We start from the raw sequence: 15,266 nt of genomic DNA, 5'->3' as shown, positions 1-15,266 counted from the left end.
AAAGGATCGTGTACCTGTAGTAGTTTTTTTTTGGCCACTGGGAAGGGATACACCAGTTTAATCCCAGAGATGTAAGGATTGTCCTACTTCAAAGCTAAATAGGCTGGGTCTGTATTCTCTAGAGATTGAAGAAAAAGAAATGACTTTATTGAACCGTGTAAGATCTGAAATGGGCACAGAACAGTATATGTCAAGGTATTTTCACCAGTGGGATAGGTCAACGATAAATTAGCAGTCATTTAAAATCAAAGTACAGGGAAATTCAAGATATTACAAGTAATTAAAGTGAAGGTAGATGTATCTTTGAGATTTGGGGAGAGAATGTGAATTGACAGCTATAGGGTACTGGGACAGAGGATTTGGGTAGATCACCCATGATCATATTGTGTAATGGTAAATGCTTGTGGGGCCTGGTGGTCTGCTTCTACTACTATTTTCTGGTGTCCCCCTAAGGCAGGTTATTTTGCTTTAGATCCATCTCAGATATTCCTGCTTAAACTTGGAATGGGAATTTTGGCCGCTGGCACCCCCTCCCAGTCACCAGGGATCCCTATTCCTCGATTCCACAGCCACATTGCCTTCTTACTTTTTATCTCTATTACTTCAGTGGCTAATATTTTGGGGCATTTTTAAATGTGCTAACTAATTAATTTATGTTTACTTAGTATTGTCATGTTCCAAGATACAGTGGAAAATTTTTCTTTTCCATGCTATTCAAAGACTGGCAAAGAGCCGCCACCCTCTGGCACCACTTCATAAGAAAAGGAAGGGAGGATAAGGAGGACGTCAGAAGCCATAAATGCTTACAACTGCTGTGCAGTCATCCACATTTCCAAGTGCTTTCGGTCCATCCATCACATCCATGCTGATCCTTAAGAACCTATTTGACTGTGAAAATTTATTGTCATATAGATCAGTGCAGTGTACAGATGCACCAAAATTCTTCCTTGCAGCCACACAGATATGTAAGATACACCAACTACAATTGTATATATTAAATTTACATAATATGCCAAGAGTAAAAACAAAGATAATACATAAAAGGATAGATAAATGTTCACCGTTGCAGCTGGTACAAAAAAAGTGATATTTCAATTGTGCAGACAGATCTTTTGGTAGTCCTATAGTTAAGATATCCTGGGGAGGTTCAAGAACCTGATGGCTGTTTGTGGGGGGGGTGGGGGGGGGGGGGAAACTGTTCTTGAACTTAGAGGTGCTGGACTTCAGGGTTCTGTACCTTCTGCCTAAAGATAGCAGTAAGAAGAGGTTATGACCAGGGTGCTGGGCTCCTTTATAATGTTGGCTGCCTTCTTGAGGCAGCATTTCGGATGAATTTAAAACATTTTGTCCCACGGGTCTGTGCCGCTCAATATACACCCAATTAACCTACACACCAGTACATTTCAAACAGTGGCAGGAAACCGGAGAACCCAGGGAAAACCCACGCAGACATGGGGAAAATGTATAAACTCCTTACAGACAGCGCAGGATTTGAACCAGGCCCTAATCGCTGGTGACCACTACACCAACTGCATCGCCCTTCAGTGGTTTGGAGTTTGGAGCCCATGATTGTCTTGGATAGGTTTGCTGGTCTCTGCAGCTTTCTGCATTTCTGTGCACTTGAGTTTCCAAACCAGGCTGTGATGCAGCCAGTCAGTGAACTTGCCTCAGTGTACCTGTAGAAATTCGTAAGAGTATTCAACGACATGCAAAATCTCCTCAGTCTTCTTGGAACCATACTTTTTGTGCCAGTGACTTTCAATCCTGTACAATTTGAAGAGGAATATTGGAAACAAAAGCCTGCAATGACCTCAATGGGCTGAATGGTCTCCCCCTAATATTATGTGCTCGTCTTGGAGCATTTTGGATTTCTAATTGGAATGCTGGGAAGAGTGGTGTAATGACTGAGGAATAGTTGCAAGACACTGCTCCACAGCTATTTGGCCTGGCTGTGTAGATTCAGGGGAAGTGAATGTTAAAGGAGCAGTGTGCAGTGTCTGGTCTTAGTGCCAGCTTGAGTCTACTTCTAAAATAATATTGAGATGGTTTGACTGTGAAGGTGCCAAATTACACAGTGCGGAGAACCTGTTTACAGTTTGCTCTCCTTTCGTTGCCTGGTGGTTTATTCCATTGACTTCTATCTTCACCATTTAAATCTTTAGGATGAGTACATTAGGATGAGTACATTACTCCACATTCTTGCATGCAACTTGTCATGAAACAGGAATTGAAGAAACTAACTCTGGAATGCCATCAAGTGGTTAACTGATGAATAACGTACCTTTTGCAGCCTGCAAACAGGCTAGTCTGCACATAATGTTTCCATTGCACAGAGGTTTCGCTTTGCCCCTCTTCATCTCACCCTTCTATTCCTTGCTCATTCCTGTTTATCCAGCTTTCCTTTGACTTCCATCACTGCTATTTATATCGACTGCTCCCCATGGGAGCAAGCTCCACATCCCACAGCGCGCAAGGTAAAGAAGTTTTAACATAAATTCTGCTTTGAATTTATTGCCATCTCTCTGATATTTGTAGCTTGTAGTTCTCGTCTTCCCTACGATGGGAACAGCTACATATCTGCTCTTCAGACTTTTAAAATAATTTTTAAACGCTTTCTCCCCCCCCCCCCCCACCCTCCCCATTCCACCCCTCTATCTTCCATTTCTGGAGAAAAGGGCACAGCTTGAAGAGGAGCAAAAACTCTGATGCTGTCTGACCTGCTGTGGAGGCAAAGGGATTGTCGACATTTTGGGTCGAGACCCTACTCCAGGACAAACAATTTTAGTAGCTACACACACTTGTGTTTATCAAGTCTTCCTTGGCACGTCTAAGCTCTCAGTTCCAACAACATACATCACACTGCCCGTGCTGTGATCTTCTTTATACAAAGGCATGAATTATCCTCTGAATATCTTTAGAAAGATATAATTAAACCTTTCCTCAAATGCTTTAATATATGCACTTTCAGTGTTTGATTTTTGCTCTAAATTTTAAAAAAATCTGCTGGAGGGACTCAAGTGGGTCGAGCAGAGTCTATGGTAGAAAAATAGATGATGTTACTCACTGAAATGGAGAAACTACTCCATGAAGGAAGTGTATATAAATTTATTTCTAGATTTTTAAAAAATTGATGAATTAAAGCCAGGTTTGCACAAATCTAGAATGAGATGGGAGTCAGATTTAGACATAACAATTGAAGAACAACTCTGGTCAGATCTAAGTCTGGAACATTTGTTAGCTATTATCAGCTGTACCTCACCCCACAGAAATTAGGTGTGATACAGAGGTTGATTCCTTCTTAAACTCCTCTTGTCTTCTGGTATGACCTTTGTGATATCCGAACTAAGATCACGGGAGTCACCTTCCCAGTAGACTCAGAGCTTTGTCTTCTGGGGAGCTTTACAAGTGTTGGTATATTGCTTATTAAATTCCAAATTAAGTTCACAGAAATTGCCTTGTGTGTGGCCGGGAAATATATAACAGTAACATGGAAGTCTGACTTCCTTCTACTCACGGATAGGTGGTCTTCTGAAATGAACAGCTGCATTCCACTTGAAAATATTACCTACAATCTTAGGAGGGAATATGAGACCTTTCTAAAAATCTGGCAGCTTTATTTAAAACTTATAGGTACCTCACTGGCGCCACCATAGGGTTACAATCACTACTGACTAACCAGCAGTCCTCTGAAGATTTTAACATTCCGATACCATCATGTCTCTGTGTTTTACAGTACGTACTGAAGATGAGATTTTTCTGTTTCTTCAGTTTTTTCTTGCTTAATTGGACTTGTATGGGGGGGTGGAGGGATGGGTTTTCTTGACATTTTGTATTGTATAGTTGTTGATTGTTAAATATATTTAAATTGATAAATAAAATATTACAAAAAGAATAGACAATGTTTAGGGTCTGATGAAGGGATGTGACTCGAAACATTAACTCTTTCTATCCCACTGAGGTTGCTTGACCTGCTGAGTTCACCCAGCAGATTGTTTTTAGGTCCAGGTTTCATCAAGTGCAGTCCTCCTTGTGTCCCCAGATTTAAAAAAAATAATTGGATAATTTTTTTTCACAATTACAGCATCTACTGTTTAGACATCTGGTGAGGGGCCTTTTTATTAGCATCACGTTACATCTGATCTTCTCTGTCCTGCAGTGAGGGTGGACTGGCCTTTAAGAGGGTACTGAAACAGCAGTTAAGGCTTAAACCCATTGAGGTTTTGGTGTTTTTTTTTAAAAAAAATATTTTTCACACTGTGAGCCATATTAACCAAAATGCACACAAACATTTATTTCCCTCTTGAATATACACAGTGTCATTTTCTCCCCTTTTCCCCCCTCCCTTCCCTCCCTCCTTCCCACCCCCTCCCTACCCACTAAATGTTCAACATATACAATACAATAAACCCATTAAACAATGTCATCACACAATGAAAATAAACAAGAAAATTGTGTCATCTACTTTTACACACTGGATCAGGTCATTTAGTCGTCTTCTCATTCTATCATTTTAGGGGGTGGAGGTCCGCGGTAAGCCCTCTCTGTTGTGTTCCATGTACGGTTCCCAAATTTGTTCGAATACTGTGACTTTATTTTAAAAATTATATGTCATTTTTTCCAATGGAATACATTTATTCATTTCTATGTACCATTGCTGTACTTTCAGGCTCTCTTCTGATTTCCAGGTTGACATTATACATTTTTTTGCTATAGCTAAGGCTATCATGATAAATCTATTTTGCGCTTCGTCCAGTTCAAGGCCTAATTCTTTACTTCTTATATTATTAGAAGAAAGATCTCTGGATTTTTTGGTATTTTGCTTTTTGTGATTTTATTTAATACCTGATTTAGATCTTCCCAAAACTTTTCCACTTTCTCACATGCCCAAATTGCATGTACTGTTGTTCTCGTTTCCTTCTTACAGCGAAAACATCTATCTGATACTGTTGGGTCCCATTTATGTAACTTTTGGGGCGTGATATATAGCCTGTGTAACCAATTATATTGTATCATGCGTAACCTCGTGTTTATTGTATTTCTCATAGTTCCGGAGCATAACTTTTCCCATTTTTCATTTTTTATCTTTATGTTTAGATCTTGTTCCCACTTTTGTTTGGGTTTACAGCTTATTTCATTGTTCTCTTTTTCTTGCAGCTTGATGTACATGTTTGTAATAAATCTTTTAATTATCATTGTGTCTGTAATCACATATTCAAAGCTGCTTCCTTCTGGTAACCTCAGCCTGCTTCCCAATTTGTCCTTTAAGTAGGTTTTCAATTGGTGGTATGCAAACATTGTACCATGAGTTACACCATATTTGTACTTCATTTGTTCAAAAGACAATAAATTATTTTCCAAAAAACAATTTTCTATTCTTTTGATCCCTTTCCTCTCCCATTCTTTAAAAGAAAGGTTATCTATTGTGAAAGGAATTAGTTGATTTTGCATCAATAATAATTTTGGTAGTTGGTAATTTTTTTTTTCCTTTCTACGTGAATCTTCTTCCAAATGTTGAGCAGATGGTGCAGTACTGGTGAATTCCTATGTTGCACCAGCTTTTCATCCCACTTATAAATTTAATGTTCTGGTACCTTCTCCCCTATTTTATCAGCAGATTGGTCCAATCTGGTTTTTCCTTTGATAAAAATCTGATAGATATCTTAATTGTGCTGCTCTATAATAATTCTTAAAGTTTGGTAGCTATAAGCCCCCTTGTTTGTACCATTCTGTTAATTTATCTAGCACTATCCTCGGTTGCCCCTCCCCCCCCCCCCCCCCCCACCTTTCCATAAGAATTTCCTTATTATTTTCTTTAGCTCATTGAAGAATTTCTCTGTTAAGGGAATTGGTAACGATTGAAATAGGTATTGTATCCTTGGGAAGATATTCATTTTAATGCAATTTACCCTTCCTATCAATTAACGGCTGGGCTGATAATTTAATTTGTGTAGATGGCCTAGATTATTATCTAGTCTAATACCTAGGTATCGGATTGCTTGTGCTTGCCATTTAAATGGTGATTCTTTCTTAAACTTTGTGAAATCCGCATTATTCATTGGCATTGCTTCACTTTTATTTGCATTGATCTTGTACCCCGATATTTCTCCATATTCCTTCAATTTCTTATGTAATTCTTTTATTGATAATTCTGGTTCTGTTAAGTATACTATGACTGATTTTATATTCCTTCTCTTTTATTTTTATCCCTTTTATTTTATTTTCTGTTCTTATCAGTTCTGCAAGGGTTCTATAGCTAAAGCGAACAGTGAGGGAGATAATGGACATCCCTGCATAATTGACCTTCTTAATTTAAATTGGTTCGATATATATCCATTTACTGTCACCTTCAAGGTTTTGGTTAATGCAATTAACAAGGCAACTGCCAGTAGAGAGAGCTTCATTTCCATAATGCCTTTCACCACCTAAAACTGCCACGTTTTCTATCGAACAAGAAGTATGTTTTGAGGAGTGTTCACAGTTGAAATGTGAAAAACGTACGCTAGTCAGTTTCTGCATAATAACCTCTCTCGAAAACAGCGATGAGATAGCGACCAAGCCATCTGCTTGTTATTTGAGTGTGTTTTTGATGAAGGGATAAATGATGCCTGGAAGGCCTCACTCAAAACTCCACTTCCCTTCTTTGACCTTAACAAAAGCAGATGGGACTGGACAAAGAGAGCATCTCTAACAGTGCAACTGTCCTTGGGCACTGCATACTGAGCTGCTTGCTCAATGGCAAATTTTAATTTCCTTGTTCTGTTCGGCAGATGTTCAGAAACGGCTGCTTCCTAGTAATTTGAACAGATGACTCCTTTTGTGTTTTTTTTTCTTTCTTGAACAGACAAGCATGGGCTCTTGTGGGTGTGATTGGTGCTGGCAATGCATCTTGTGGCGAATCCGTGAGAGACTATGAGAACCATGATACAGGGGGCAAAGCCAGAGCCTGGCAGGAGTTTGTGACGGTGGATGGAGTGAAGTTTGCTGTGTCTGCGTCCAGTCAGTGGAAGAAAGGTGCCCAAAATGTGATCACTTAGTCCTTTCCTCAAGATCTGTGCATTTAAATAGTGTATGATTTACTGTTTTGTTGGAATTTTATTTTCTTATTTCCATTCTTCTCTCCATTAAAAAGAAATTCCAAGGTGGATTGTTGGATCTTTAAAAATAAAACTGATTGTGGACATTTGTTGGACCAGGCATGATTTTTTTAAAATTTAGAGATACAGCACAAGCCCTCACTGCCCAATTGCACCTATGTGACAAATTAACCTTCTAACTCTAAGTCTTTGGAGCATGGGATGAAACCGGAGCAGCCAGAGGAAAACCACACGATCACAGGGAGATCTTGTAGACAGCAACGGATTTGAACCAGAGTTACTGGCACTGTCAGAGCGTTGCACTAACTGTGCTCCCCTTTTGCTATCTAATGGAAGGAGCCATCATCTTGAACTGCTGCTCCCTGTGCATTCCCATGGTACAGGAAGTTGCAGGATGCAACCCCTCCACCAGCGGTGGCGGGTCAGAGGTCTCTGACATGTCTGAATGGTAAGGGAGTTGCCTTCTTGTGCCCACTTGGTCAAGTCAGGAGCCCATGGCTCCCGGTGACTCTTAACTGGGGAGGGGACGAGAGACATGGCTCTCAGTGAGTCGATTCAGGGAGGGTGGGAGAGGGCCATGGTGAGGAGTGGTCAGAAAGCTTTGATGTCTTTGATCCCAATTGTTACAAACCTGTTCTTGTGGAAGATGTAGGGAGTGGTGGCAGAAGGAGTGCCACTTGTGCAGACCTGTGAGGTTTGGATTTATTTATCGTTATCACGGGTCCTGAGATACTGTGGAAAAACTCTCTTTTTGTATGCCATTTGATAGAAAGCAGAGTCTCTGTGATCTGGTGCCCACATTCTCCCTAGGTAAACTTGCTGGCAGCCATGATCTCCCAGCCCCCTCTCCCCCACCCTTCCTTTGTAGTCTCACTGAGAGCCACACCTCCCAACCACTCCTTGCTGTGGTCCTTTCCCCATTCTCCTTGAGCAGACTCACTAGGACCCACACCTCCCTTACTGTGGTCCCTCCCCCAGCCTTCCTGTGTAGACACCGAGAGTCACGTCTTCTGACCACTCCTCACCATCCTTCCTGAATAGACTCACTGAGAGCTATGTCTCTCATCCACTCCTCACTGTTTCCTTCCCTAGTTAGTCACTGGGAGCCATGGCCTCCTGACTTGACCATAACCGCAACTGCCTTGCTCTAGAGATGGGGTGATCGGTGAGGTTTGAAGATGACCACAAAGTTGGTAGTGTAGTAGACAGTGCAGAAGGTCTTTAGAAGCCACAAGGTCCAGACCAACTGTGAACGTGGGCAAAGGGGCAGCAGATGGAATCAGCTCGTACAGGTAGGAAGTTTTCCAGAGAAGGGCTCACACAGCAAATGGCCCTGGGTAGTACCACAGGATAGGAGGATCCAGGACTCAAAGACACAGCTCCCAGAAAGTGGTGACACAGGTGGTCTTGACATTCAGAACTCAGCAGAGGTACAATCCCATCGAAGCTTCATTACAACTGTGACCAGCATGTTCTCTGATGTCCCTGGAAGCACAGGCTGACTCCAAAGGATGATGACATAGATTTCTGGAGCAACTTTCACTCTGTCAGGAGAGTGGCTCAAAGTGCTTCACTGCATGTGATAAACTCTTTAAGAGAAGGCCCTTGATGTTGTGCTGACCTATGTAAGCCTACTCCACAAGAATCTAATCCTTCTCTACCTCACACACACATAACTTTCTATTTTTCTTACATTCATTTGTCTATCTAAGAGACTTTTAAGTGTCCCTATTGTACAGGTCTTTACTGCCATCCCCGGCAATGCGTTCCAGGCACCCACCATTCTGTGATTTTAAAACTAAAGCTTGCCTCTGACATCTCCCCTAAACTTTCCTCCATTCACCTTAAACAGATATTGATTATTCCTGTCCTGGGATAAAAGGTTCAAGCTGTCCACTTGTTCTATGCCTCTGGTACATCTCTATTGAGTCACTTCTTATCTTTCATTGCTCCAAAGAGAAAAGCCATTGTTTGTTCAACCTTTACTTATAAGAAACATTCTTCAATCCAGGCCACATCCTGGTAAGTCTCCTGTGCACCCTCTCTAAAGCCTCCACATCCTTTCCATACGGTAGGAGATGCAACAGCCAATTGTTCACTCTCTGACAGTGAAGTTGTCGTAACCAGATCACAGGACTTTTGTCACACGGGGATTGACTTGGGTTGACCATGGGGAGAGAATTTTTCTTGTTCTGTTTGAACTCTTATTCACTCAGACGCCTGACATGGCTTTGGTTTAGTGCCTGAACACAGCACCCTGATGCAGCGGGCTCCCTCACTACTGTCACTCAGCATGGAAACATCGTTCAGCCTACCAAATTCATGCCAATTGTTAACCACCCATTTATAATAATCCTACATTATTCTCCCACATTTTCAACAATTTCCTCCAGTTTCTATGCCCTTCAGGCAATTTACAACAGCTAATTAGCTGTTGCACCAAGCAGCAACCTGAGTTCAACCTGGACTTCTGCTACCTCCACTGTGGAGTTTGCAGTTTCTCCCTGTGACATGTGGGCTTCTCCCAGGAGATCTGGTTTCCTTCCACATCCCAAACAATGTGTGGTTTGGTGGGATAATTGGCCACTGTAAATTGCCCCAGTGGTAGAATCTGGAGGAAGTTGTTGAGACTATGAGGAGAATAAACCAGGAAGAGTGTAAATTCCCCCCAGTGCATAGCAGCAGGGCCGGCATCATGGGGTGGGGAGGGGAAATCCTCGGGCCATGTCGCCCAAAGTGAGTTATTGTGACCCCACCTGAACAAGAACGGTACATGAAACTGCCACACGAATGGCAGTTTGTGCCTCCTCCCACACCCCCCGCAGATGCCCTAATGCCCCCCCATTAGATTTGCTCTGGCGCTGACTCTGCGTAGCAGAGTGGTAAAATTGGAGGAAGTTGGGGAGAATAAATCGGGATTAATATAGGAAGGGTGGTTGATGTAGGCTTGAAGTGCCAGTTGCAGTGCTGTATCTCCCAATAACTTTATATCTCCCTAGCCTCTGCTTATAACAAAAACCATCTGATTATCCACAATACACAAAAGTGTTGGGGAACCTCAGCCGGTCACACAACATTCAAGTTTCTTCAGCACTCTGTGTATTGCACTCGAGCCCAGCATCGGCAGATCTTGTTGTTAACTGCCACTGGTTATCTGATTGTTATCACCTGCTGGTTTATGGAAGCTGACTGTGATAAAAGTGTTGTTACTGGTTTTTGTATTTTAACTTGCTAGACTTGAAAGAAGGTACTTCATTGATTGTAAACCCTTCAAAGTCCTGAGCTTATGAAAGACATGAAGAAAAGGCAAATTTGTTTTTAATGATGTAAAGTCCAAGGCCGGGAGACCATAAATATAAGGGAATTGATTGTGAAACAAGAGGTCAAACCAGGAGAAAGGTCTCTATCCTGCCAGTAACAAGAATGTGTAAGTGTTTAACACAGGAAGAGGTGATGGAGATAGATTTAAGGGGAAGATGGATAAACATGAGGAAGGGATGGGATAGGAGAATGTGTTGAAAAGGAGGGATCCAGAGCATAATTCTGTCACGAAACAATTTTAAAGTTGTGTATTTACAGTGTTGCAGGTTGGACTTTATTTTCGGTATCGTCAGAGATGAGGTGAGATTTGATAGAAGTATACAAAATTATGAGGGGTATAGATTGGGAAAATGAAGGCAGGTTGGCTGAGATGAGGATGAGAGGGCATGGGTTAAGGATGAAAGGTGAGATGTTTAAAGGGACCATGAGGGGGAACAACCACTCAGAGGAATGAGTGTGGAATGAGCTGCCAGCTGAAGTGAACGTGGACTCAATTTTGACATTGAAGAAAAATTTGGCTAGGTGCATGGTGGGAGGGCTCTGGCCTAGGAGCAGGTCAATGGGAATAGTCAGAATAATAGGCACAGATTAGATGGGCTGGTGCCTTTTTTTGTGGCTGTAGTGTTCTATGGTTCTTCGATCATTATTGGTAATAATTTTTCATTGCAAATTTGATCAGATTTCATTTAAAACTACCATTTGTCTAACCTTCTCATTTCAGCAATTGGAAAAGCTGGGAAAAATACCAGACAGTTTTCACTTTCGTCTCATGCTCCCCTTGCTCTCCTCTGCTCCCCTGGTTTAGGGATCCCACAGGCCGAGTTCCAGGTCAATGTGTCCGGAGGGTTGGTGTTGGAGCTGCTGGATGAGATGGAAGGCTGGCAGGCGGGGGATCGGATCGTCATTGCAAGCACTGACTACTCCATGCACCAGGCTGAGGAATTTACTGTCCTTCATTGCCCTGAGTGCAAGGCTCGGCAGGTCAAGGTCACAGGTAGGTGGAAGAGGTTACCAGAATCGCTGAAGAGAGGGAACTCTCAAATGTTACAGAAGGACATTCAGCCTGTTGGATTTATGCTTGCACTCACCCCAATTTCATCAATCCCTTAACCCACCACCTAATTATCTTTCTCCTCTTCCCCACCCCCCTCCCAATTTTCCAACCACTCATTCATGCATGAGGGATAATGTGCACTGGCTGAGTTACTACCTATGTGGGGAAAAACCAGCGCACGTGGGCAATGTCCATCCAGTCCTGGAGAGTGAAAACTCCACACACACAGCACCTGAAGTCAGGATTGAACCTGGATTGGTGGAATGCAAGAGCAGGGTCTATGACACTGCGTGGTCTGTTCTGTTGTATCTGCGCCCCCTGAAATTAGATCGGGACTGTAGTGTCTGTTCACATGAGATATAGTCTGGTGTGCATGTGTCCTTCAAGATTGGGCCACCTCTGTTCTACTGCCCCACCCCTGAGATTGGGCCTACATTTCTCCTCCCCCCCTCCCCCACTGCTCCTGAGGCTTGGCCTGTTATGTCTGTTCCCCATTTTCACCCGCACCCCCCCCCCCACCCCATCCACCTGAAGTTTTCCTGATCTAATCAAATGCATCCTCCTTCTCTTCTTCCCACAAATGTGTGAAGTTCGAGAAGAATGAAAAAGGACATTGACTTGAATCCCAGATACAGTGAGGGATGTGTCTCCTTCACCCAAGGAGAAAGAAAGCTGATAAACACAAGGACACAAATCATTATCAAGGAACTTGAAGTGTTTTGATATTGAAAGTGCCCTCGAAACAAGGCAGCACACATTCTACTGATCTGAAGCATTTCAAATTATGTTAGAGGATTAAATTTGTGCCTAGAATCTAGCAGTGCTGGCAAGATCAGCATTTGTGGTCCATTCCTTACAGGTTATTTTGGAGTTGAGAAATTACCACATTGCTGTCCAGTCATCAGTAATTCTTCTGAGCTGTGAATGACAACCCAGTAGTTTTATGATGGTCTTTACTGATAGAAGTTTTTTCTTTCAGTAACAGAGTGTAAATTTATTTAAATTAAATTTTTTTGCAACATGGCATAAACCAATTCTGGCCCATGAAACCCATGCTGCCTAATCTACCAACCCTGTACAATTTTGGAAGGTGGAAGCACCTGGGGAAGACCCTTGCAGATCGCTGGGAGAATGTGCAACTCTTTACAGACCTTGCTGGGTTTGAACCCAGGTCACTGGCCCTTTGATAATTGTGCACTAACCACTAGGACAACCATGTAGTCCTATGGTGGGGTTTGACCTTGCTTTTCCAGATCATTAGTTAAGGTCCTTGAGTTATAAGTATAGTAATTTGGTGATTGGGCTATTATATCTGAAGGGTTATACATGGGTGCAAGAGGGAAAAAAGTAAACAAGTATTTTAATTTACCTAGACAAGCATTCAAAATTTGAGTGTGTGTTTATACAATTATGAGGGGCATAGATTGGATGGACAGCTAGCACCTTTGACACGGCAGCAATAGCTAATACCATTAGAACACAACTGTTTAAGATGAGTGGAGGGAAGTTTTGGAGAGATGTCAGAGGTAGTTTTGTGCATAGAGTGTCTGGCAAGTCTTAGTTGAGACTAATAGAATTAGGACATTTAAAAGACTTTTAGAAAAGGACGAATGTAGAAAAAATGGAGGATGTGTAATGAAGGAAGGGTTAGATTGATTGTGGAGTAGGTTTATATAGGCTGGTACAATGTAATGGACTGAAAGAACCATAGAACATTACAGCACAGAAACTGGCCATTCAGTCCTTCTAGTCTGTGCCAAAACATCATTCCATTAGTCCACTGACCTGCACCCATTCCATAACTCTCCAGACATCTCCCATCCATGTAGCTATCCAATTTATTCTTAAAATTTAAGAGTGAGCCAGAATTTACCACGTCACATGACAGCTCGTTCCAAACTCCCACCACTCTCTGAGTGAAGTTCTTCTAATGTTCCCCTTTCACCCTAAAGCCATGTCCTTTCATATTTATCTCTCCTAATCTAAGTGGAAAGAGCCTACTTGTATTTCCTATGTCTATATACCTCATAATTTTGTAAACCTCTCTCAAATCTCCCCTCACTCTTCTACACTCCGAGGAATAAAGTCCGAATCTGTTTAATCTTTCCTTGTAACTCAACTCCTGAAGACCCGGTAACAACCTAGTAAATCTCCTTTTGTACTCTTTCGATCTTACCAATGCCCTTCCTATAGTTTGGTGACCAGAAGTGCACACAAATTTCCAAATTTGTCCTCACCAATTTCTTGTACAACCTCACCAGAACATTCCAACTCCTGTACTTAATACTTTGATTTATGAAGGCCAAGATGCCAAAAGCTTTCTTCACAACCCTGTCTACTTGTGACACCATTTTCAGGAAATTATGTATCTGTATTCCCAGATCCCTTTGTTCCTCTGCACTCCTCAGTGCCCTACCCATTACTACCTTGGTTTGTCCTCCCAAAATGCAACACCTCGCACTTCTCCACATTAAATTCCATCTGACATTTTCTGGCCCATTTTTTCAGTTGACCCAGATCCCTCTGCAAACTTTGAAAGCCTTCCTTGCTGTCCATAACACTTAAATTCTTAGTGTCATCAGCAAACTTGCTGATCCAATTTCCCACATTATCATCCAGATCATTGATATAGAGAACAAACAACAATTGTCCCAGCCCTGATCCCTGAGGTACACCACTAATCAGTCTGAGAAGCAATTATCCACTACCATTCTCTGTCTTCTCCCATTCAGCTAGTTTTAAATCCAGTTTACAATCTCTGCATGGACACCTAATGTCTGTCTGAAACTTTTGAACAAACCTCCCATGTGAAACCTAGTTAAAGGCCTTACTAAAGTCCAGGTATACAACATTCACAACCTTAATCCACTTTCTTGGTAACCTCCTCAAAAAAAAACTCTACAAGATTCGTTAAACTTGACTATCCTTAATCAGCCTTTGGCTGTCAAAGGCTGTCAAAATACATGTACACTCGATATCTCAGAACATCCTCCAGTAATTTACCTACAACTGATGTCAGTCTTACAGGCCTGTAATTTTCTGGTTTACTTTTGGAGCTTTTTTTAAACAATGGAACAACATGAGCTACCCTCCAATCCTACGGCATCTCAGCCGTGGCTGAGGACATTTTAAATATTTCTGTGGGGCCCCTGCAATTTCTACACTACTCTCCCTCAAGGTCCAATGGCATATCACATTTGGCCTGACATTTATCAACCTTTATTTGCTGTAAAGCTGCAAGCACCTTCTCCTCTTTAATCTTTATATATTCCATGCCCCTACTGCTTGTTTCTCTTCCTTCCTTATACATTATGCTAGTTTCCTGAGTAAATACTGATGAAAAAAACTGTTTAAGATCTCTCCCATTTTGTGAGGCTCTACACATAGAAGACCACTCTGATCTTCAGGGGATCAATTTTGCCCCTTCCTATCCTTTTTCTCTTAACATACTTGTAGAAACCCTTATGGTTTACTCTCACATCATCTCCCAAAGCAACCTCATGTTTTCTTTTTGCCTCCTGATTTCCTTCTTAAATATTTTCGTACATTTTCTATTCTCTTCTAGTACCTTATTTGCTCCTTGTGCCTATACCTACTATACACCTCTCTCTTCTTCTTAACCAGATTATCAATATCCTTTGAAAACCAAGGCTCCCTATGCCTGTTAACTTTGCCTTTAATCCTGACAGGAACATGCAAACTCTGCTCTCTCAAAATGTTGCCTTTGAAGGCCTTCCATTTATTGAATGCATCCTTGCCAGAAAACAACTTATCCTAATCCACTCTTCTGAGATCCT

At 41.8% G+C, this 15,266-nt stretch overlaps 1 protein-coding gene across 6 annotated transcripts in view; it reads left to right on the top strand.

The window, feature by feature from the left end:
- Positions 1–15,266, top strand: part of cemip2 (cell migration inducing hyaluronidase 2) — a 124,111-nt gene that overhangs the window by 48,265 nt on the left and 60,580 nt on the right. For 5 of the 6 annotated variants that reach the window (XR_011352611.1, XM_069922699.1, XM_069922683.1 and 2 more), the window contains exons 5-6: positions 6,842–7,011; positions 11,221–11,409. Coding sequence is in view for 5 of the 6 variants with exons in the window: in XM_069922699.1 (XP_069778800.1) it covers positions 6,842–7,011; positions 11,221–11,409 (359 nt within the window). In the remaining variant the exon portion in view is untranslated. The remainder of the gene's footprint in view (positions 1–6,841; positions 7,012–11,220; positions 11,410–15,266) is intronic. The other variant, XM_069922700.1, reaches the window with a different exon arrangement.

The sequence above is a fragment of the Narcine bancroftii genome, chromosome 1 (assembly GCF_036971445.1).
Source record: "Narcine bancroftii isolate sNarBan1 chromosome 1, sNarBan1.hap1, whole genome shotgun sequence".
Lineage (NCBI taxonomy): Eukaryota > Metazoa > Chordata > Chondrichthyes > Torpediniformes > Narcinidae > Narcine > Narcine bancroftii.
The sequence above is the reverse complement of the archived record's forward strand: the minus strand, read 5'-3'. Positions and strand labels throughout refer to the sequence as shown.